Below are 22583 nucleotides of genomic sequence, written 5' to 3'. Positions count from 1 at the left end.
CGGCCCAGGGGCTTTGAAGCGGATTCCCTCCCCAGGTCAAATTCCTCAAGCCCTCCGCGCAGGAAGAAGTGGGGCGACACGCCGTCCTGCCAGGTGTAACTAGGGCAGTTGGAGCAGGGACACCTGGGGCGCACGAAGCTTAAACCCCCGCACCCTAAGTTGCACGGGGCAGCACTTTCCGCTGGGAGCCGTGGTGGGATTTCCAATAATGTGCAGCCGGGGGGGGGAGGGTTGGGATGGTGCAGGAGCCTTCCTAGTTTATTTCCTGGGGTGCCCCCCCCCTTTTGTTTTGTTTTCTGTGCTTGCGTCCGGATTTGAAGGAATGGATCTGTTCCTAACAACCGCTCGCCTCCCCTCTTGGCTGTTGGGTTAGGCAGCGCAGCTACTGATGTCAGTGAGACGTCAAGAGAACCGACGGCAGCGTTTGAGAGAAGGGGAGCCCTGGGGTTTTGCTTCTGGCAGCCACATGTGGTTGCAGCTATTCCCGTTGGCGACTTCGCCTGACTTTGCCTCCGTTCCTGGAATCGTCGTAGATCGTTGCGACTCGCTGAAGGCTAGTTGAACCCAGAAGTGACATTTGAACCCAGGCTTTGGATGTTAGTTTAGCAAGGCAGGCTAGAGGCACATTTATAATAACGTCAGAAGGGTCGGGGGCACGCTGATTAGAATAGCAGGAGGTGCCTTGAAAAGATCCCGAAAGTCAGCTTATCTTGCGTTTACCAACGTTGCCCTTAAAGCTGGATATCTGAGTCCATCGGAATTTTTTAAAAGTTAACTTCCCTTGCTATAGACTTGAGTGACATTTTGCTCCCATTTCATTGCTAGAAAAAATGTCCAAAATATGGACTGGCCTCCTCGTCAGCCCTTGACGTAAAACTATTCCATCTTTTAAAAACACAAAGTAATTGGACACAAAGTAATATTTCTCTTTTGCTTTGCCATGCCAGTTTCCCCCTCTGTAGCTGCTTTTATGTTTACTTGCCACAGAAAATACCCCCTGATTTATCTCCTTAGTATAACCGTCAAAGCATTGCCCCCTTGTGGCTGAATATCGCAATAATACTGTACAGTAGTAATATTCTGGATAAAAAGTATGTGCAAACTGCAGAGTAACAACAGGTGATTCTGTTTCCATATGACCATTAGAAATAGGCATGCATGAAGCAGAGGACAAAGAAATCATAAATTTAATGCTGAAAATGAACATCAGAAAGGGAGAAATATCTATAAAAACATTTAGTAAGCTTTCCCACAATTATTCCTCCAAGGAGGAAACATTTAAGGCCAGAAATAGCACAGACTGAAGTTTAAGTAGGAGGTATTTTTCAGGTAAAGTACCACAAATAATTTAGAGAATCACAACAACAAAGCATATTGAGCTTAGCACAGTTGGTTTATTAAAAAAATGCAAGCTTCACAGCTCTTTTGCCTTGTATTTTTTTTTAGAGCAAGTTGACAGCTATTGCAAACAAATGAAAATGTTCAGCAACAAAACTCTAAAGTTGCACTGCAAGTCTCACAGCTTGCCTTGGGACACTTAATGACAACCTAGTACAGTGGTACCTCGCAAGACGAATGCCTCGCAAGACGGAAAACTTGCAAAACGAAAGGGTTTTTTGTTTTTTGAGCTGTTTCGCAAGACGATTTTCCCTATGGGCTTGCTTCGCAAGACAGAAACGTCTTGCAAGTTTGTTTCCTTTTTCTTAACACCGTTAATACAGTTGCGACTTGACTTCGAGGAGCAACTCATAGCACGCGGTGTGGTAGCCTTTTTTGAGGTTTTTGAAGACTTTGGTGATTTTTGAAGCTTTTCCAAAACTTTTCCGACACCGTGCTTCGCAAGACGAAAAAAATCGCAAGACGACAAAACTCGCGGAACGAATTAATTTCGTCTTGCGAGGCACCACTGTATACTAACAGTGCAACTAACAATTTATTTATGAATATGGGTAAACAATAACAACAACGAAAAGTGAGCCTAGTGGCAACTGCTAAAATGTCTCAGTTAAGGGCAAGGATTAAAAAAATCCAGGCACCTACCTAGCAGGTAACCACTGATGAATAAAATCCTTGGTTTGGCATCTTGCACTTGGGCATCCACAGAGCTCAGCCTCCTGTTTAGCTCCTAGAAAAACCTCACAGGTTCTCCACTTCTCCTTCTGCTTAAGGGTATGATCCATAGGGAAATAATTTGGTGGCATTCAGGAGAGATGTGCATTCAACTGCCAGTGTGACGTAGAAGGTGCTTGGTATTTTGCTGAAATCTGTCCAATCAGTTATTCCCTCTCCTTGAGGGATACTGAGAATTGCAGTTTTATGAGACAGGTTGGGACTCTCCGGCAGATGTGTCTCAGCACCCTCACTAAGGTACAAGTCCCAGTTTTCTTAATACTGTACCATGTCAATGTCATTCACGAAATGTGAGTTTAAAATGTAGATAGGTTCTCATTCACTGGGTCAGCAAAGGGTTGTAGATAAGAGCACATGCTTTGCATTCAAAAGGTTATAGGTTCAATCCCTGGCATCTCCAGTCTGGGCTGGGAATGGCTGCTAGGCAGTACTGTCTAGCCCATACTGGGCACCATGGATGAACAGTCTGACTTGGTATAAGGCAGCTTTACATGTTCCTCCTAGGCTTTCAGTTACATCAGAAAACTACATTTATATATTTGTTCTGTTGTTTTTTTTAATTAAAAATTTATAACATACTAATAATAGTGGGACTAGGGCAGCACAACCAGTGAAATCTGCAGAGAAGAAACAAAATTCATTGGCCCTTATCCAGCAGAGGCTGAACTATGTATAGGAAATAGGTTTCTGGATGTGGATGCTTTCTGCCACATGTGCAGAAGGCTGCTGTAAGGTAAGGTGCTTGTATAGGGTTTAATTTTTTTTTTTAATTGAGAGATTTTAATGGATAACAAAGGTACATAGGTCTCTGTTTTCAGTTCATAAAGTCCTTTCTACAGGTCAGTTACATTTGCTGTAAGCCACTGCTATCATTGTGAAGTGCAGGGGAGGTGAGTAGGAGTGAGACGTGAGAGAAATAAGTGGGGTAATGATGGTTTATGTGTGGAGATTTGTGTCAGCGTCATGTGCTTAGTTAGTTTATTCATTTATTTGTTTTTGTTGGTGTGAGATAAAGGAGATCCCAGGGCCTGGTTGGCTGCATTTCATTGATCGTTGCAAGTTTTGGTTGCGTGCATGGGGGGGGGGGTCGTTGGGTCAGGTTAGCCCAGGCATCCCCAACCTACGGACCTCCAGATGTTTTGGTCTACAGTTACCATGATCCCTAGCTAACAGGACCAGTGGTCAGGGATTATGGGAATTGTAGTCCAAAACATCTGGAGGGCCGAAGGTTGGGGATGCCTGAGTTAGCCATATCAATTCATTTGCTGTTGGGGAGTTTAGGTTGTTGTCTTGAAGGGAAGCCACACCAGGGTGAAGGCATCCTCTTTTGTTTGTCCCAGTGTTAATTTCAATATGTTGCTTAGTTTTTCTAAGAGGCCTGACCATCATTCAAGGCACCTGAGGGTGCCACGGCACACTGGTTGAAAACCACTGGTTTAGAGAACTTTAGACCATTGGGTAGGGCTTATTTCATATCCTATCTCATTCTCTCATTGGTCTTTATTGTGAGGGGTCATGGACTACTATTTTGTATATTGTGAATACCACCCCCCTGCTGTGTTCCTCAGTTATTAGGAGGAGTTTTTCAAAGGTAGTCAGGCCTAGTGGCTGCTGCTTTTATTGCTGGATTATTTAAGCAGGTGTGTAGTTGGTTGTGAGTCAGCCAGGATATTTGAGTGTCTCTGTCATGGGCCAGGAGTCAGCTTTGTCTGCTGAACAGCAGCCCGAAGGGGGAGTGACTCCACCTGCAACTGATCAGCCATCAAGGACTCAGAGGAGAAAGCTGATGAGAACCAGCTGGCTTCAGCCTTCTTAAGCAGAGCTTCCAGCAGCAGTCAGGTGCTGGTAACTATGCTTGTAGTTTCTGGCCCTACCTTGTTGCTTCCTGCTTCTGTTGACCCTTGACCATCCGATTCCCTAAGCCCCTGGACCGCTTGACCACATGGATTGCTGTTTGCCTGACCCTAGGACTGGACCTGACTTTGGCTACCAACTCTGCCTCCAGGCAAGTACACCTCAGAGACTCTTCTGGTTGGCTGGCCTCCCTCCCCTTAGCTCTGCTCATTGTTGCTCAGCATGAGACTACAATAGTCTCCTATTTTGTTTAATATTTCCTGTGTTGGTTTGTCATTTTGTAGATGTCTTGTTATGCAGTGTAGGCCTTTGGTGTGCCATGTTTTTATTTGGAAGCTTTGGGCTGTGTGGTAGAATATTGGGTGGTGAGCCTGGGGGGTTCATGGGGATGGGGTAGTTTTCCTACTTTTTCTTTCCTGTGTGAACCTGTTTAGTGTTGTGGGGATTCTCCTTAATTTGTGGGAGGAATGGGTACACTGGGGGAATTGTATCCATCTCCATATGCACCTATTGTTTTGTTTCATCTACTAGGTTGTATGGGATTGTGTGGCACACTTGGTTGGTGATGTAATACAGTTCTATGTTGAGAATTCATCCTCCTGCTGAGGAGAGGAGATCAGGTATTTGGGTATTATTCATGGCTTGTTGTGTGAGATCAATGAATGTAGCTTTTTTCTGCCATTTACGGAGTTGGGTTGGGGAAATTCACATTGGGAGAGTTTGGAATAGGTAGGTTACTTTTGGTTGCGTTATAAAATTTGATCATGGGTATTCTGAGAGGGTGAAGTTGGCTTTATTCCATTTCTCCAAGTCTTTAATTTCCCCCCATATGGAGTTGTAGTTGTAGAGGTACAGTTAGGGGTACAAATAACCAAGAACCTTAACTGACTATTTGGATTTGGTGCAGCAAGGTTGTGTTTTTTGTGTGTGGTGTCAGTGAATTCTTTTTGGATATGAGGGGTCATGGTGTTGAAACACATGGCATCAAATTTTGTAAAGTTCACCTGTAGGCCCGACGCCATTGCAAATGTGTTGACTTCTTTGGTTAAGGTGACTGTTTATGGGGTCTGGTGTTGTGACCATTAGGTTGTCTGTGAAGAGCCCTGGTTTATAGGTTTTGCCGTTTATTTCTGGTGTGGCTTCTACTCCCTTGATGTTGGGGGTGGGGTAGGCTTGAGTAGTTGAAAATTCCCTTGCCAGCTTAGAAATCCGCAAATGCTACAATAGCTACCATAGCCACAGTTTGGGGGGAGTGCAGAGGAAAGACAGGGTAGGGCTGAGTTTGGAAACATCAAACTGCTCATCAGCTTGATACAACTCTCATGGCTCACTGGCTTAGGATTGTGGGGGGGGGGTGTCTATTAATCAGTATGTAAGAGTAACATATCCATTGCTGGTCATGAAAAGGTTCCCCCACCCCATCCATCTACTATCTCATGAGTATTAGTTTCATTTTGGTTGTTATTAGAACTGTGTTTCTGCTAATGTTGCTGCAGCCACAACACCAAAGCTTTGGTCTGACTGTCATTGTGAGCACTAAATAGTCAGTATCCTCACTGGAAAGTCCCCCAAGGTTTGTCACTTTGCATAGCAGTATGGATAAAATAGTGGAGTGTATGTTAGCAGCAGAGAATGTTTAGCTAGGTAGGTAGTTAAACTTTAATCATTTGCTCTGCCTGGAAAATGCATTGTCCTGTTAGAAAGGAGTGTGATTAATACTGGCTTGACACGCAGCAAATATTTTTTTGCTGTCTTCAAAGAACTGACCAGCTGTATGAAGTAACAATGCAAGACTATAATAATGAAAATGGATTAAATTCTAACAGAATAAACTGCCAATTTGCAGTGGGTCTTTTATGCTCCAGAACATAACTGTGAAATATGCTGCCTTATGTGGACATACTTTCACTGTTCCCTTTTTGAGGAGAGTTTGCAAATAGTCAAAACCATTGCTTGGCCATGGAAGCAGAAACACTGACAGAAAGGGCCCATTAAGGTAGCTTGAGCCATGGTTCTAGTGACTAACATTTCAATGGAAACTTGGCCACGAGTTCTTTGGGCTGTAACACATGACTTGTGATGAGACGAGGATCCTCACAGTCCCTGGAATTTGAGTAATTTATGACTGGTGACATGGGAAAGCCTCTCCTCTTCCGTGAGGGGAGGGGTTGCGAGCGGGACTCGCTTTGCAGGGGGCGTGGTAGGGCCCCTACATCACAGAGAGTCCTGGGCCCACGTCATCCCCTCAGCCAGCCAATCCGGCTGGCTGGGGTGTGTGGTTTTGCCACACTTAAAGCTACCCTGAGCACCGAGTTCTGCCTGTTTGGATCCTGCATGCATGGATCTCCCGACCGCCCTCCCTCTAATGTCATGCATTCAACACCTGACCTTGCGATGGACCTCAATTGGTCACCTGTTGAAGGGGCCCGGTAGGAATTTTTTCCACTTGGCAGATTGGCTCCAGCCACTTGGTTTTTCGCCTACCTCATTAGGTTAGGCGGTTAGGCATTGGAAAGTGTGTTGTGTGTTGGAAGGGAGGTTGTGGCCATCACCTACCCCTCCCCTTGAAGGGTATTCCATTAAAGAAATCTGGCTGTGTGGTTCCTGTCCGATGCCCAGGTGGTGGGGTGACTCCTAGGGGAAAGTTTTCAGTTTATTTGCACCAGCAAGCTCCCCCTACAGGTTGTTAACCCTTGTGTGGCTTCCTGCAGAGGCCTTTTTTTAGCCCATTAACCTAAAATACTTGTGTCCATGTCTCTTGTTTCACCATAAAGCAGGGGCGAGGCCTTGACTCGCAACCTGCTAGATTTCCCCTAACCTTGCAGATTTGGCCCTTGTGTGTGGATGGTGCTGTTTTGGCTGCATAACCACTAGCACTCAAGAGAATGAGTTTGAAATGTGTATATAGCATGATAGGCAGTGCTGGGGGGGGGCTGGAACTGGGAGCAACCTAGTAATACTGAGCAGGGGAGGCAAAGGTGGGGGAACTAAACTGTAGCCTTGGACATTTAAACCTTTTGACAACCAGATCTTCCACCACCTTTGAAATCTTAATTATTGCTGGCTATGTCATTTCCCCCAGACTGCCTGATTGAAAACGCTGCTATGCATACATGACAATCAATTAAGGACTTGGTTAAATTATAAACTTGGAACTTTGACCTGTAAGCTTGGAGGGTAAAGTGCTCTGTAAGATGAGGGAATGAACAAAAGGATATCTGAGGCAGATATCTGATTTGTGAGTGGTTGCACCTTTTATCACATACCCGTGTGCTATCAAATTGTATTTGCAATAATGCATTTATTTTAAAAAGGGGTAGGTCACTGCCAGTTTTTTATTCCGTGAGTAGATCGCAGTCTCTTGGGAGTTGGATGCCCCTGGTATAGTACAATAAAACCATAAAGGTTAAATCAGACAGATGTGCTGATCCCATCTTCTACTCCAAAAAGGTGTCTTGCTCAGACTCTGAAATGTACATAATGACACAGACATGCATGCACACTTGCTTGAAGTCATATACTGAAAACACTTTCACATCACTCTCCAATCATGACACTTTTATTGATAAAAAATATATAAAAGGTGAACAGTTCAATTATTGTGGAGATTTCTCCCTAAGTGGAAAGCCTTTTTTAAAAGTAGTTTTAGGACATATCTAATTAATGTATTCTAAACTATTTTCACATTCTTATGTTTTTAAAATAAAAAATGAAGCTACAGAAGTATCAGCTGCACCATTACATTTTTTGAAATGAAGGTAATTTAAATAGGTTTGTCAAATAATGCCCATTCATTCAAAATATTGCACTAATCACAGAATATTTGTTTCAAGGTTTTCACCCTGCTTTTCCTTTGCTAATAAACTATTGAAGAAAGCCTCACTGCAAAACCAAGTAAATGTATATCTGATAAGAGAGAACTGTTTTTTAGCTGTGCTTCACAATGTACAGAAGTCATGGGAGAGTAAAGAGAAGACTTATTCTAAAATAAGTTTAGTAATATTTTACCAACATGCCTCAGTATCAAATACTCCTTGTTCTTCCAAAAGCAAAATTTGCCCCTATCCAAGTTAGGGAGCAACAGAAGTTGTAATTCAAAAATACCTTTAATAGCGGTGGTACTATTTTGTCATTTTCTCCTTTCAGCTTGCCTGCTTCATTATTAGAATTACAGCCAATTTGGCAACAGAAAGAAAACATCTTCATGAGATATCGAATTTGTTGCTAGTTCTTTATTGCCTAAGGACTACTGGCATGACTACTGCTGCTTATTTGGGGAATCACATACTCAAATGTCAGCTTAAGGCTAGCTGTTATAGAACCACACATCTGGTGCAGACAAAGATGCACTAATTAACACAAATAATTGTGCAAGTCGCCTACTTACATCAATAGCAAATCACTAGAGAACGTAAGATTGTGATTCCTCTTCTGCCTATAGCAAAGTCAGAACTTTAATTTTTCTTTTGGCTTTTCCTAAGTTTTGGGGAAGCAGTGTTTGTTTTTTATTTTCCTTCATTAGCAACAGCAATTAAATGTGTAATTACTGAGCTGTAAACATAATGATTTATGTTTCCCTAATTTAATACCTCAAACAATATGATATTAACAAATTGTCAGCATATATCATTGAAATTCTCCTGCTACATCACAACTTCGACTCATGTGCATTAAATACCATCTTCTTTGTTACTAGTACACAGTTAGATTAGTCTTCACTTCCAAGATAAACTGAAATATTCTGATAATCTTAGCAGACAGGCACTGATAAGGATTCAGTTTTTCACATCCATGGCTCCCATCCTTCCCAAACTCTGCCAAGGACATTTGGATCTCTGGCTTGGTCTATAAGGCACTTCACCTGTGTTTCTTCTGATAGTCCATCCTCTGGTTCTCTGGCTCGTATGTTATATTCTTTACTTCCTCGTGCCACAGAAACATAATCCCTGTAGGCAGCTGATTTCTCATGGCCCAGCCGTAATTCATCACTTTAAAAAATGATATTAAATCACTGATATTAAAATCAAGCAGTGTACCCAAGTTTCCCTATTCAGATGCAATACCGTATTGGCCTGAATATAAGCCTCACTCCTCCCCCAAATTCCAACCATGAAAAGTTAAAGTGTGGCTTAAATTCGTGACCTTACAAAAATTGGCTTTTATGATATCGCTGCTGTAACAGACATATGGTAAAATGGAACGGGTGTGAGTGTTTGTGGAATTTTAAGGGAGTGGCTTTTACAGTGGTACTTTGGGTTACACACCCAGAAGTAGTACCTTGGGTTAAGAACTTTGCCCCAGGATGAGAACAGAAATCACCTGGTGGCAGTGGGAGGCCCCATTAACTAAAGTGGAACCTCAGGTTAAGAACAGTTTCAGGTTAAGAACGGACCTCCGAAACGAATTAAGTACGTAACCAGAGGTCCCACTGTATTTGTGTATTGTCTCCCCCCCCCCCTTGAATTGTAAAGGTGTGGCTTATATTCGGGCCAATATGGTATTTTTCTCTCTTTAGCTCAAGAGCTGTAGGCACAGGTAAGCTTTTCCCTTACTCAGTATTTCTTGTTCAACTTTTGGTTTATTTGTTAAAAAAAGAAACAAGAAAGCCTGGCTTCCGGCAGCCCTGCCTTCAGACAATGGGGCTGCAGCATTGACCCTGCTTTTGAAGTATGCTTTATTTTTAATTTTAAAAAAATGTGAGCTTCCTTTCTGCAAATGCACCAAGGTGCTCAACTTCCAATTTTACCTAGATAATTACTGCAGGTCCCCAGCAATTATTCATTTTTGTTTCTATTTAGTCACACACTTTATGAGTTCTGTGCTTGCACACAGCCTCATTTAGGAAAGCAAATCGACACGCTGAACATTTCAAAGCACTTGAGAGCAACATATACCTGGTAATCACTGCTGGATTAGCACCTGCTAATTTTCTTCTTGCAAAATTTACTTTTTGAATGGGGTACCAATTAATCTCCTCTGTATTTATTTCCTTAGTCCATGTGCCTCCTTTTTTCAACTGCTTCAATTCAAAATTCTGGAAAAAATGGCACATACCCAATCATGAAAAACAATACTGCAGTCTTCACAGTATACATCACAGCATAAGGCATGATATTAAGTACAAGGAATGACAGACATGCCTGATATTTGATGGGGCGTGAATATAGTAAAAATGATAGGAAAATGGCATTATGGTTACTTTAGTATTGCTTAGATTTTCAATACAGAAAGTGCACACTTTTCTAATAACTGACTGGAAGAGTAATGGTGTAAAGATAACTATAGTAGTCAATCTTATTTTAAAATGCTGTTTTAAGCTCCTTCAAAGGAGTGCCAGGCAATTCCTCCCTTCTGAAGCCCTTCTGATTGTTCACAGTGGGAACCCTGCAGTGTGTGCCCTTGCCATGCTGCTATGGTAGGTCCTGGTTGTATGGGAGTACAGTGGTGCCTCGCAAGACGAAATTAATTCGTTCCGCAAGTTTTTTCTTCTTGCGAGTTTTTTGTCTTGCGAAGCACGGTTTCCCATAGGAATGCATTGAAAATCAATCAATGCGTTCCTATGGAGACCGTCCGGGGACAGAGGGGAAGCGCGCCTTCCCCTCTGTCCCCGGACCTGTTTTAAAGCAAGGGAAGGGGCAGCGGGGAGCATCGCTTCTCCCTGTTGCCGCCCCTTGGTTCAAAAGGGGTCCGGGGAGAGAGGGGAAGGCGCCGGAGATTGTGGGGCTGGCAACGGGGAGAAGCGATCTTCTCCCCGCCGCCCCTTGCTTCAAAAGAGGTGCGGGGACAGCAGGGAAGACGCGCTGCACTTCCCCGCTATCCCCGGAGCTTGCGGGGCAAGCTTCGTTTTGCGAAGCAAGCCCATAGGGAAATGCGTCTTGCGAAGCGGCTAAGAAAACGAAATACTCCTTCGTCTAGAGAGTTTTTCGTCTTCCGAGGCGTTCGTCTTGCGGGGTACCACTGTAGTCCTTATGGGTGGCTCCTTCCCGTGTTAGCTTTCTTCCAGATTATAGTAAAGGTGATGCTGCTGTCAAAAGGAACTGTGGGTGAGTGCCTGGATTTCTTACTTTATCAGGCTGGTATGGAATGAGTACTTCATGAGTTCCAGCAGTGCTAAGGTGGCATTGGAAGGCTGCACATTCTTGAATGAAGAGTTTTCTAAAAAAGACTAATGAGCTACAAACCACCGTATTTTTCACTCTATAGGACTCACTTTTCCCCCTCCAAAAATTAAGGGGAAATGTGTGTGCATCCAATGGAGCAAATGCAGGCTCCTTGGCTTCAGTGATAGCAACGCGAAGCCTCCAAAGCGCAGAGGGAGCGCTCCCTCCGCACTCTGGAGGCTTCGCGTTGCTTTCACTGAAGCCTGGAGAGCGAGAGGGGTACACCGACCCCTCTCGCTCTCCAGGCTTCAGGGATGGCCGTCTGAAGCCTTCAGAGCACTGCGCGAGTTCCCGCTGTGCTCCACAGGCTTCAGGTTCCTTTTGCTGAAGCCGGGAGAGCAAGACTCTCCTGGCTTCAGCAAAAGGAACCCGAAGCCTGCGGAGCGCAGCGGGAACTCACACTGCGCTCTGAAGGTTTCAGGGATCTTTGAGGCTGGCGGTGGGGGAAAGCAGCGCTCTCCCCTGCCAGCCCCAAAGAGCAGGTCAAAAGGAACCTGAAGCCTCCGGAGCCCAGCAGGAACTCCCGCTGGGCTCCGGAGGCTTCAGGTGAACGCACCTTGTTTTAGAGGGGGAGAACAAGAAAAAAAAACCTTCCCCTCTCTGTGCAGCGCCCCTTCAGCGAAGCAGCAGGAGAAATGGAAGGAGCTCTGAGCAGAGAGGGGGAGTTTTTTTCTTGTTCTCCCCCTCTAAAACAAGGTGCGTCCTATGATCTGGTGCATCCTATAGAGCGAAAAATACGGTACTTTGTGTAACGAATCGTTTAAAAACGTGAGTTTTCACCCAACCTTTTGGCTAATACTTAAGCATGTAATTGTCCCCCCTGACCTACCAAGCAATAGACTGTGCAATAGACTGTGGGGCATTCTTCGTTAAATTTTGTCTCTGTTGATCAACAACTCACTTCTCAAACCATCCCTACCTCTTCCAAGCCAGATCTTTCTTCCTCCCCCCATTATCCAACTCCTAACCCCACTTTCCTCCCTCCCTAAATCCCTTCTCTCATGAATGGTATTCCCACCCATAATTTCTTTCCTCTCTTTCCCATCTCAATCCTCCTGGCATATGCACTGTTTGTGGCAAGCCTTCCCTGCCACAAACACAACAATGCAACCTAACATTGGGAAACTGCAACTATATCACTGTGTACCAAATAGGAAGTCACTCTTTTCCTTACAGCAGAGGTAGCCAATGTTGCCGGACTCTAGTTCCCATCAGCCCCAGCTAGCATGGCCTGTAGCCAAGAATGATGGGAGTCCAACTATATCTGGTGGTCAACACAATGGCTACCCCCTACCTTACAGCATTCACATAACCATTCCTCTTCACTTTGTTTAGACAAACTGGGATGAAAATAAGAACCTACTTTCCAATCTAAGGAAGGCTCCTTCACAAACACATCCATAGTATTAATGAGAAAATCTTGATCTGCACGGTAGGCTCTTAAGGAATGCACCATCACATTGTAAAGAAGACCCAATTCCTTCATGGGCAACATCAAATTAATAAACTGGCGAGTCAAACGGAAAGGCATCAACTCTGGCACTGGCAGAAACTGCATACAAGAAAAATTAAAAGTTTATGTATTATTTATGAATCTTTCAACCACTAACAATTGCTCTTTTCCTTCATACACCAGGATTCATAATTCTTTCATACAGGTCATTTATGGAGAGGCAGAATTCAGTATAATATTTAAGGGAAATTGCTTTCTTTTAATGAAACCAGCATATGTTTATCTTGCCTTTTCTTCAGGGAGCTTACAGCAGCTTGCAGCTTTCCATCTCTGTTTTTGGCCCATGTAAATCTTGCTCTCCTTTCTGCCGTTTTACGCAACAATTTAAGGTGAGCCATTCTGTAGCCACCATGAATTGGAGATCCAGATCCTCACCATCTTGGTTTTACTAATACTGTATTATAGTGATAGAGGTGGTTTTATTTATTTTTGTTTTGTTTTAAAAAGATTGTCATGCTTCAACATGGGGGGGGGGGGAGTTAGGGCCATTAACTTCAGTGGGTCTTCCTCGAATAAAACTTAGTTGAATACCATGTTTTGATTTTTCCAGTCTTCTGCTATGACAACAACCTCCTGCTTAAAATGGCTGGACTATTCCCTGAATGTTCCAGGTGAGTATGCATACTTTAAAAATATTATACTGAAGAAAAGGACAATTCAAACCTATCCTCATCAGTGATAATAAGGTCGCATCATCCGCATACAGTAAAAGTGGGACTGGGTTTTGGTTAATTTGGGGGGCATGTGATTCTGTTTTTTGGATGTGCTATGGAAGATCTGATAAAAAAAAGAGGAAAGGGGCAGGAACACCACCTTATTTTACATCTTTCGTGTTAGGGATATCTGAGGAGAGGTAACCTTTGATATTGAGTTTTATTTGGCAGATGTTACAATAATATTAATTCTGTATTAAGAACAACAAACTTGAAATTACTGTATAATTCTAGTGAACTATATATTTATAATATCTAAATTAGATTAAGGGATATTGAAAAACAAAACATTGAGTCAGCTGTAAAGAAAATCTGCTCCCCCAAGTTCTATGGGTTAAATACAACCAATAACAGGATCACTTACCGTATTTTTCGCTCTATAGGACGCACTTTTTCCCCTCCAAAAATTAAGGGGAAATGTGTGTGCATCCTATGGAGCGAATGCAGGCTCCTTGGCTTCAGCAATAGCAATGCTAAGCCTCCGAAGCCTGCGCTCCGGAGGCTTCGCGTTGCTTTCGCTGAAGCCAGGAGAGTCTGGTCTTTGACACTGGCGGTGGGGAAAAGTAGCGCTTCCCCCCACCGCCAGCCCCACAAGCTCGGGGGGGAAGCGGGAAGGTGCGCGACACCTTTGCGCTGCTCCCCCACCTGGTTTTGAGGCTGGCGGTGGGGGAAAGTAGCGTTTCCGCCCAGCGCCAGCCCCACAAGCTGGGTCGAAGAGCCCGCAGGAGCCGTGCGCTCTTTAAAGGGAGCGCGGCTTCTGCGGGCGTTTCTACAAGGTGGGGGAATTCACCCACCTTGTAGAAAAGCCCGCAGGAGCCGCACAGCCTTTAAAGAACTTGGGGGCTCTTGGGGGCTTTTCCCCAAGGAGGGAGAAGGGACCGACTGGCCGCGTTAGTCCCTTCTCCCGCCTGGTCGTGTGCGGCTCCTGTGCGCTTTTGCGGGAGGTGGGGGAATTCCCCCACCTCCCACAATAGCAAGGAGAAGGTCTGGGAGAAGCGCACAGGCTGCGTGCAGCCTGTCCGCTTCTCCCGGAGCTGGGGGGGGGGTCATATTTCTTTCCTTGATTTCCCCCTATAGGTGCGCCCTATAGAGCGAAAAATACGGTATATCTCAAAACTAGTACCATATTTTTCGCTCTATAGGACGCACCCGACCATAGGAGGGGGAGAACAGGGGAAAACATTCTCCCCCTCTCTGCTCAGCGCACCTTCAGCGAAGCAGCAGGAGAAACGGAGCTCCTTCCATTTCTCCTCCCACTTCGCTGAAGTGGCGCTGCGCAGAGAGGGAAAACTGTGCAGCGCCTCTCCAGCAAAGTGAAGCCTGGAGAGCAAGAGGGATTGGTGTGCACCGACCCCTCCCACTCTCCAGGCTTCAGGCGGCTATCCGCGAGCATTCTGAGCACAGCGAGAACTCCCACTGCTCTCCGAAGGCTTGCGGATAACTGCCTGAAACCCCCAGAGCGCAGCGTGAACTGCCGCTGCACTCAGGGGGTTTCAGGCAGCCTTGCCTCCGCTCCCGGACCTGGGGGCGGGGGAAGCCCGAACTTCCCCCGTCCCCAGCCCCCAGAACAGGTTGGGGAACGGCGGTCCCTTCTCCCTCCTGGGGAAAAGCCCGCAAGAGCCACGCGAAGCTTGTGTGTGGCTCTTGGGGGCTTTTCCTGCCTGCCTCCCCCCTGCATTCGCTCCATAGGACGCACAGACTTTCCCCCTTAGTTTTTAAGAGGGAAAAAGTGCGTCCTATGGAGCGAAAAATACGGTAATTCCAACCCAACACAGTGCATTTCTGTTAGCCCAACTGAATGTTTTCCCCTCAGCCTTAAGGGCAGATATTTAAACATCCCCCGAAATGATAGACATTGCGGATGTAGAACATATTCTTTTCTACTGTCCACTGTACAACCAGCTACGGTACTTAAACTATCCAAAAAGAGGGAAAATACATAATTAACATTATGGTACAATGAAAATATCAGATTCTACTTGTCTGATATTAACCCGGAGGTGCGAGGGTGGCTGAGTTTCTATCAACAGTATCTCTTAGAGTGGTGAATGGCATGATTTAACAGGAAGACACTCAAAAAGTTCTATTACTATATATCTTCTGTGGCTGCTTCTTTGTATATATTTTTAAAATTTTGCATAGAGATGTTTTAAGATGGTCTATATCTGTAATGCCTAATAAAGACTTTGAAGAAAACCAGAAAGTGTCATTAAGTAGTGTGCAAGGTTCAAAAAGTGGGGCGGGGGGACAGGCAGTATCATGCAAGATCCTGCTCCACCTAACAAGCAAAATAAATAAATATCCCAAAGAGGAAGCAAGAGCGATTCTGAATCTTTACAATCCCCCTGACCTATTAGCATTCCATTTAATTTAATATTCCAAAAAAACAGTTTGAAAAGGAGAATACCTGTGTGGCAGAACCGAACGCATGTCCAAAGTCTATTCCCACCATGCCACCTGTCTCCATGCTGATCATGAAGTTGGATAAGTGTCTGTCTCCAATACCAAGAATCCAGTGGCTGATGCACATCAACGCATGGGAGCTGGCGAAATGGGATCGCAGAGATAGCAAGGCCTCCGGTGTTGTACTCATCTTAACAAAGGCCCTCCTTAAGAAAAGCAATATAATTATACATATTAAGATTGGCTTCGGCTGTTTCTAAGAAGGGGAAACATTATGAATTCAGAACAAAGAGATGCCCATCTTCCTCATTGTTCCACCCACATGCTAATAATCGGAAACTGGAGAAGGGGCTAGATGATTATCAGTGTGGCACAGGCTGAAGTTTGAAGGGCCCAAAGAGAGGGCTGGTGTTTTGTTTTGTTTTTAATAGGAATTGCGGGCCAGCAGCCTGCATGTGGAAAAATGAGGAGGCCATATGAGGATTACTGGAAGCAACCCTTCATTCAGCAACATTAATCCTCGGTACTATTTTGAAACCCATATTACACAAGAACACACCTTAACAGGTCTTCAGGAACACGGTTCTCTCGGCGATTGAAAGACATCACTGTTTCTTTACGATCAGCTCTCCTAGAAGTGAGCAAAGCAATGACAATTATAACCATATAATTAGAAAATGGGAATCAAGCAGAGACAACTGGTTTCACCCACCCACCCACAGGTTGAATTGAACATTTTGGACTGGCAATATGCTCTCTTATATTCCCAAGCAGAGATGGTGGGCAAGGCATGGTAGCAGCAGACCTGGCAGAGCTCCTTGTCCACCTGCATTGGTGGGTTCCACAACCTCTAGAGTAGGTTGGGTGGAGGGAGACTGCAGAAAGGAAGTTCTTGGTATGAGCTTTCGTGTGCATGCACACTTCTTCAGATACACAGTGTATCTGAAGAAGTGTGCATGCACACGAAAGCTCATACCAAGAACTAACTTAGTTGGTCTTTAAGGTGCTACTGGAAGGAATTTTTTTATTTTGACTATGGCAGACCAACACGGCTACCTATCTACTGCAGAAAGGAACTTCCTGTTTGTGCAAACAGATATGTTATGCAAGCAGGACAGCACCATTTGATATTGCCCTTTATCGTTGGTGCCCTGAGAAATATTTTCTGTAAGAATCGGCTTCTTCAAGCCAATGCAGGAATGGGGAAGGGGACCAGTATGTGCATGCAGTCACTGCAGATTTTTTTTTTAAAAAGGAAGAAGTGGGTTTCTAACTCCCAATTTTTCTGTAGACATGAGTCAGTAGCCAGCAGTACAACCAGAATCTCTCTGCCACATTAGTAAGGGAAGAAATTTAATGATAATCATCATTTGAATTTCTATACCACCCTTACCCAAGGAACATAGGGTGGGGTTACAATATAAAAGCACAAAAAAACCTTTGTGACAAACGAAAACAAAATAATCTGCCCACACACAGTTTAAAAGGCCATGGATTGTTTAGTTGGCCAAAGGGCCTGGGAGAAGAGGAATGTTTTTGCCTGGCAGCTAAAGATATGTAACAAAGGTGTCAGGCAAGCCTCCCTGGGGAGAGCATTCCACAAGCCGGGAGCCACTGCAGAAAAGGCTTGCCACCCTCCAGACCTCTTGTGCAGGAGGCACATGAAGAAGGGCCTCACATGATCATAGAATTGCAAAGTTGGAAGTGACACCACCCACCCCTAACTTGGACAGCTGTTGAAGGATAGCACAGTTGATGATATCACAAGCCGCTGAGAGATAAATGGGTAACAATTATTTCTAAGACTCACTTGTACATGTATGTGTAGCGTGCAACAGGGCTTGTATTCTTCTCTGCCATCTTGGACAGCCAGTCAGTATAATCGGCACGAGGACCCTTGTAGCTGAATAAAAAGGGGGGGGAGCAAGTAATTTACTTCTATATTACCTGAAAGGAACACCAAGCATTGGGGTACTGTGCTGTTAAAGAGCAATTAATGAATCAAACCATTTCTGAGAGTGCACTTAGGGAGATGTTGTTTTCCAAGCATCATTGAAGAGCGAGCTCCTAGGAAGTTCTGAGTCTACTATATTTTGTCCTAAATGTTTGTTTATAGCAAATTTCTATTTCAATAGGCACACTAGTATTACACAAGTTCCTGACTTGCAGAACACATTCGTGACCACATTAAGCAAGCTTTGTCATTTCCTTCTGTCTTCTTCCAAGTAACATACAGCTGCTACAGCTTTATGAACCGATTCTTCAGCATTGAACACAATGGCAAGTTCTTCCTCAGTGAAAAACACTCCAAATAAGGCACAATAAAGCATTGTTAATTCAATTCATTCCACAACTACCTCCTTAAAAGTGTAAACTTGTAAAGAATAACTTATAATTTGCTTCACTAGCTAAGAAATAGTTTCTGAATATTAGTACTTTCTACATGAATATTATGTTTATTAGTATTCTCTTTGAATACTGAATGGTATTTAACTCACGTACTCAGAGCAGACCCACTGGAATATAATGGAACTAACTTAACCATGCTCATGAATTTCAACACAGTGGTACCTTGGTTTATGAACTTAATCTGTTCCGGAAGTCTATTCTTAAACCAAAGCATTCTTAAACTGCTTTCCCATACCAGCAGGGGACTCAATTTTACAAATGGAACACACTCAACAGGAAGCAAAACATGTTCTGCTTCCAAGGCAAAGTTCACAAACCAAAACACCTACTTCCAAGTTTGCAGCGTTCTTAATCCAAGTTGTTCATAAACTAAGCTGCTCTTAAACCAAGGTACCACTGTATGTCTACTCTGAGTAAAACTGAGTTGAAAACCACCCACTCACTCTTTTTAAATTAATGATCCATTATTCTTAGTGCGGTACTGAATCAAGCTTTTCACACTATTTTAAAAAGCCCAGAAATTGCTAAGTGCCCATTTGGAAAACAGAAACTGTTACACAGTGAGCAACAGTTAACTGTTTTGTGACTTGTTAGGGGAAAAATGCTAGAATATATTTAGCATCTTTCTGTGCAAACTGAAAAGCAGAAGGTAGTGCTGATAAAATGCAAAAATCAATTTTTAGCACACTTTATAGTGGAGATGCTGGAACTACATAACAAATTGAAATCCACTGCTGAAAGAGTTGTCAAATGACTCATGCCATAGACTGGACATTGAGAAATGCTTAAAAACAGCAGGAACAAAGATGTGGCAAAAACAGCTTTCTAGAATCTAGTGTTCACACAAAGCTAAACTTTCCTCTTCCCACATTCTTACTGTGGTTTGTCTCACTCTCAGCAAACCATGATCTGTAAAAACCAAAGCTTGTCCTTGATTTGACAGCTCATGATTTGTTTGAAGAAGACAAACCACAAGCCTGGGTGCACACATAATGTTAAGCCAAACCATGGTTTAGTTCTGGAGCAGCGTAGCAACAGAAGGACAGAGGAAGAATGAAACAGCCACAATTCCCCCTCTGAAGTCACTGCCTGTCACTACACTTACTGGTTTGTTTTCAACATCATAGGGTTTGCTCATGTGAGTACAAGTTAGTCCCAAGATCAGAACAGGCTTTGGATATGGTTTGTGGTCACAATGGCAAGTTAAGAGTTGTGGCTCTCCAGATTCTCCTTATTCTCCATCGCAGGAATTCTAACCCATTTCCATTGATTTCAATGCTGAACATGCATTTATACTACCCTCCATTCTGACTGAAGTTCACTTCCTAATTCAAACTAACATTTAAAAAAATCCTTTGCTTGTAAAAAGCAATCTGTTGATAAGAAAATGATGAAGAAGCCACGGGTGATACATGCTCTTTGTTTAAAGAAGCAGACAGAAAATGTAGGTCAGAGGTGAAGTGTCACCCGTTAAACAAATAACTGCCAATTATTAATCTAAGATAGGAAGTACTTTGACTTCTGATGATTAATGCCAATTGCTCCTATGGATATTATTGTCACAATTCTTCACCTATCTCTAAAGAATGCCATTAACATCCAAGAAACAGATTTATGCACCTTCATTACCTGTTATAATCGTTTTTTTCCTGTTCAGACATGTTCTTCAGAAGGAACTCCTTTAAAGTACAGGTATTCTCAAGCCACTCAATCAGCCCCAGTCTGAAAGAAAATATAGCCAAGGTAACAACAAACACAGAAAATTATTATTTAATAAAGTGGTAAAAAATGTAGAGGATGCAAGCTAGTAGACACTTTTTTCTTTTCTTTTTAGCTTCACTACTTAAAGTGTATTAAAATGTCATTCACACAAGAATTAAAAAGGTAAGCAAGAGGTAAAGTTTGAAAAAAAATCTGCTTCACTCAAGCAAATTATATGTATCCATTTATAAGGGGGTATAAAGCACCAGCTAAACATTATGATAGGCATCTAATGCTGCTTCTTCCTTTCTTGCTCTGATGCATGGATTTACCTGGTTGCTACTGTTTCTCTATAGATAAATCTTCCCCATGTTCTGACCATAGGCTCAGACAAGCCATGCATAGGAAATGGTCAAGGAAGATGGTTGGGTAGTGCAAAGATGCACAGCCTGCTCTTCAGGATATCTCACACATTTAAAATTATGAGTTCATGGGAAGACACAGTAAACCTTGCAGTTAAACAAGCACCACAGCAAAGTGTTGCTGAAAAATTGCCAGTTTGTAATTACTGGTGTTAAGCAACCCTACAAAAGATGTTCCAAGGTTTTCCTTATATGGTGGGCCTGCTGCAAAGACATTCCTCCTCCTTATTCATGCAACAAAGACTGGAGCACATATACTATATGTGAAGGAGGTCAGGAAGCGCCTACCTGGTGGTCATTGGTATAACTTGGTAAGTTTTTAATTTCATGTTTCTTTGGCTGCAGGCAGCATCTCTCGAAAGGATGGTGTTCATAACATCAAAGAGCTGCTCAATGCGCTGGTCTTGCCGGAGATCTTCTCCTCCTTTCACAAGAAAGGGATATTCCCGCTCATCGCTACCTCTGATAATTATACGCTTTGGTTTCCGGATGGACTCCATAACTTTTATCTTGGACAAAATGGGGTGGAGAAAGGTTTTCACTCAAGAAAGGGTGAGAAAACATTGCAATATACAAATTACGTTATAGAAGAAAGTACATCTGCATCTCTCTGCAGTGTGAGAATGCAGAAAAAAGTTACTATAGATATAAAATTTCATCAGATGTGGGTGATATCTGTTTATATGCACAATGCACACTTATTAATATATCGGTAAGTGCACCTTTACCTTTCAATAGGCACATGAAAAAATATGCACATTAATATAGTAACATACCCTCTCATCAAATCCAGAAATTTGTGCATGATATTCTGGCAATGGTTTTCCTTTACCATCATATTGACCTGAATAAATAAAATGTAATGCTTTAATTGAGCTTTCAAAACATTTATTCAATTAACAGTGCATTCCTAGCCTACTGATCCAGTGGATGGAGGGGGGTGGGATTTGCATGCAGAGAAAGTGCCCCTTTACCACTGGGGGGGGGAATCAGCTGCAGAGAATTCCATGGGTGTAAAGCTACTACTGGTGGTGTTTTTGACATCTGTATCCTGCAGAATGGGGCATTCTGGAGCCAGGTTACAGGAAGTCTTGGGTGCAAGGCCCCTTTAAGAGGCCCTGGGCTGTGCTAGGCATGGTTAATTTCCCCCCACTGGTCCCAACTGAGAGAAGGATTAAAAAAAGCAAAAATCTGTCCCTTGACCTCCTGTCCTGGTCAGCATGCCCTCTACCCTATCCACAATTGCTGAGTAAGGTAGAAACATTATACTGGCAGAAAATTCCTGTGGCTAAGAGACTCTTCTCGTGATCTTGTTTGTGCTGGGTGTGCTCCCAACATTATTCTAACAATCCTGATCATGACAGCAAAACTGCCCTCAAAATAAGTTGCTGGTTATCAGCCCTGCCAACCATGTCAGACTCAGAGGAGACTGGTTTCAGGGAACAACCCCCAGCTCAGTTTCCTTTCTTTTAGAAACGACTGTGGCTGCTAAGGACCAAGTGCCACCTTGATACATGGTGGCACTTGGTCCTGAACAGTGGCAAATAAGGAGCAAAAGTGTCTCGCACAGGAGCCCACATATTCTGTGCTTCAGACACGTCACCAGCAAAGCACTGTAACTTTGTGGCTCTTAGATCCACTACAGGTTTTAAAATAAATTCCAACCACAATCATTCATTGAAATTGGTATATATTTATTTTAACATGAGCTACTAGATTTTGGTAATACATTTGGAGGGAACTGCAAAATAAAAGTTACGTCCTGCACAAGTTGCTTAGAAGAAGTCATAATGGTCAGAAAGTATCTGCCAAAGAATAAAAGTTTATCTACTTGTAAGAATAGATAGTCAGTCACTCTGTAGGTCTTAACTATGCAGCGTATTAAACGAAAATGAAATTTAATAACCATTATTTCATTTAGCAATGGAAGAATATTCTCCCTATTACCAACTGAAACCATAGCTTACCAGGAACTTCCAGCTCAGTCCTCAAGAATTCTGGTTTGAAGTCACTCATCCAAGTTGTGCACTCCTTCAGATTTCCAGGTTCTTTCTGACAATCTCTCATCTTTAATAAAAGAGGCTCCACAATACTGTTGAAGTCCCTGTCTGTCATATTTAGCAGCTTGCAACCTCCTTTTCCAAAGTGTTTGTCAAATTCCTTCCCAAATTTCTGAAGCAGAAATTTAATCACACGATAATTTTTCACTTTTGTTAACAGCCCAAGTACTTAAACTAGTTCATCACTTGATATAGCTGAATGAGGAGGAAATACTACT

General features: G+C 43.3%; 1 protein-coding gene and 1 long non-coding RNA gene across 3 annotated transcripts in view; one reads left to right on the top strand and one right to left on the bottom strand.

The window, feature by feature from the left end:
- The first annotated feature begins 231 nt into the window (after nucleotides 1-231).
- Nucleotides 232-22397, top strand: LOC310713777. 2 transcript variants are annotated; one of them, XR_014529452.1, is made up of 6 exons: nucleotides 232-1559; nucleotides 1921-4135; nucleotides 13208-13268; nucleotides 20017-20066; nucleotides 20651-20857; nucleotides 22227-22397. It is a non-coding gene; the product is annotated as an uncharacterized lncRNA (long non-coding RNA). The 2 variants fall into 2 exon arrangements; XR_014529453.1 differs by lacking the exons at nucleotides 232-1559; nucleotides 1921-4135; nucleotides 13208-13268 and adding an exon at nucleotides 19837-19925.
- PRKDC (protein kinase, DNA-activated, catalytic subunit) overlaps nucleotides 7528-22583 on the bottom strand; it is an 85746-nt gene continuing 70690 nt past the window's right edge. The window contains exons 77-86 of the mRNA XM_083518264.1: nucleotides 22273-22477; nucleotides 21082-21149; nucleotides 20594-20814; nucleotides 19812-19904; nucleotides 17584-17676; nucleotides 16333-16404; nucleotides 15778-15979; nucleotides 12508-12696; nucleotides 9879-10018; nucleotides 7528-8972 (exon numbers count right to left, since the gene is read on the bottom strand). Of these exons, the coding sequence (XP_083374390.1) occupies nucleotides 8768-8972; nucleotides 9879-10018; nucleotides 12508-12696; nucleotides 15778-15979; nucleotides 16333-16404; nucleotides 17584-17676; nucleotides 19812-19904; nucleotides 20594-20814; nucleotides 21082-21149; nucleotides 22273-22477 (1488 nt within the window). The 3' untranslated portion in view covers nucleotides 7528-8767. The remainder of the gene's footprint in view (nucleotides 8973-9878; nucleotides 10019-12507; nucleotides 12697-15777; nucleotides 15980-16332; nucleotides 16405-17583; nucleotides 17677-19811; nucleotides 19905-20593; nucleotides 20815-21081; nucleotides 21150-22272; nucleotides 22478-22583) is intronic.

Source organism: Podarcis liolepis, assembly GCF_965112155.1.
Source record: "Podarcis liolepis genome assembly, chromosome: 8".
In the NCBI taxonomy this organism is placed as follows: domain Eukaryota; kingdom Metazoa; phylum Chordata; class Lepidosauria; order Squamata; family Lacertidae; genus Podarcis; species Podarcis liolepis.
Note: the sequence above shows the minus strand (reverse complement) of the source record. Positions and strands in the feature narration are given on the sequence as shown.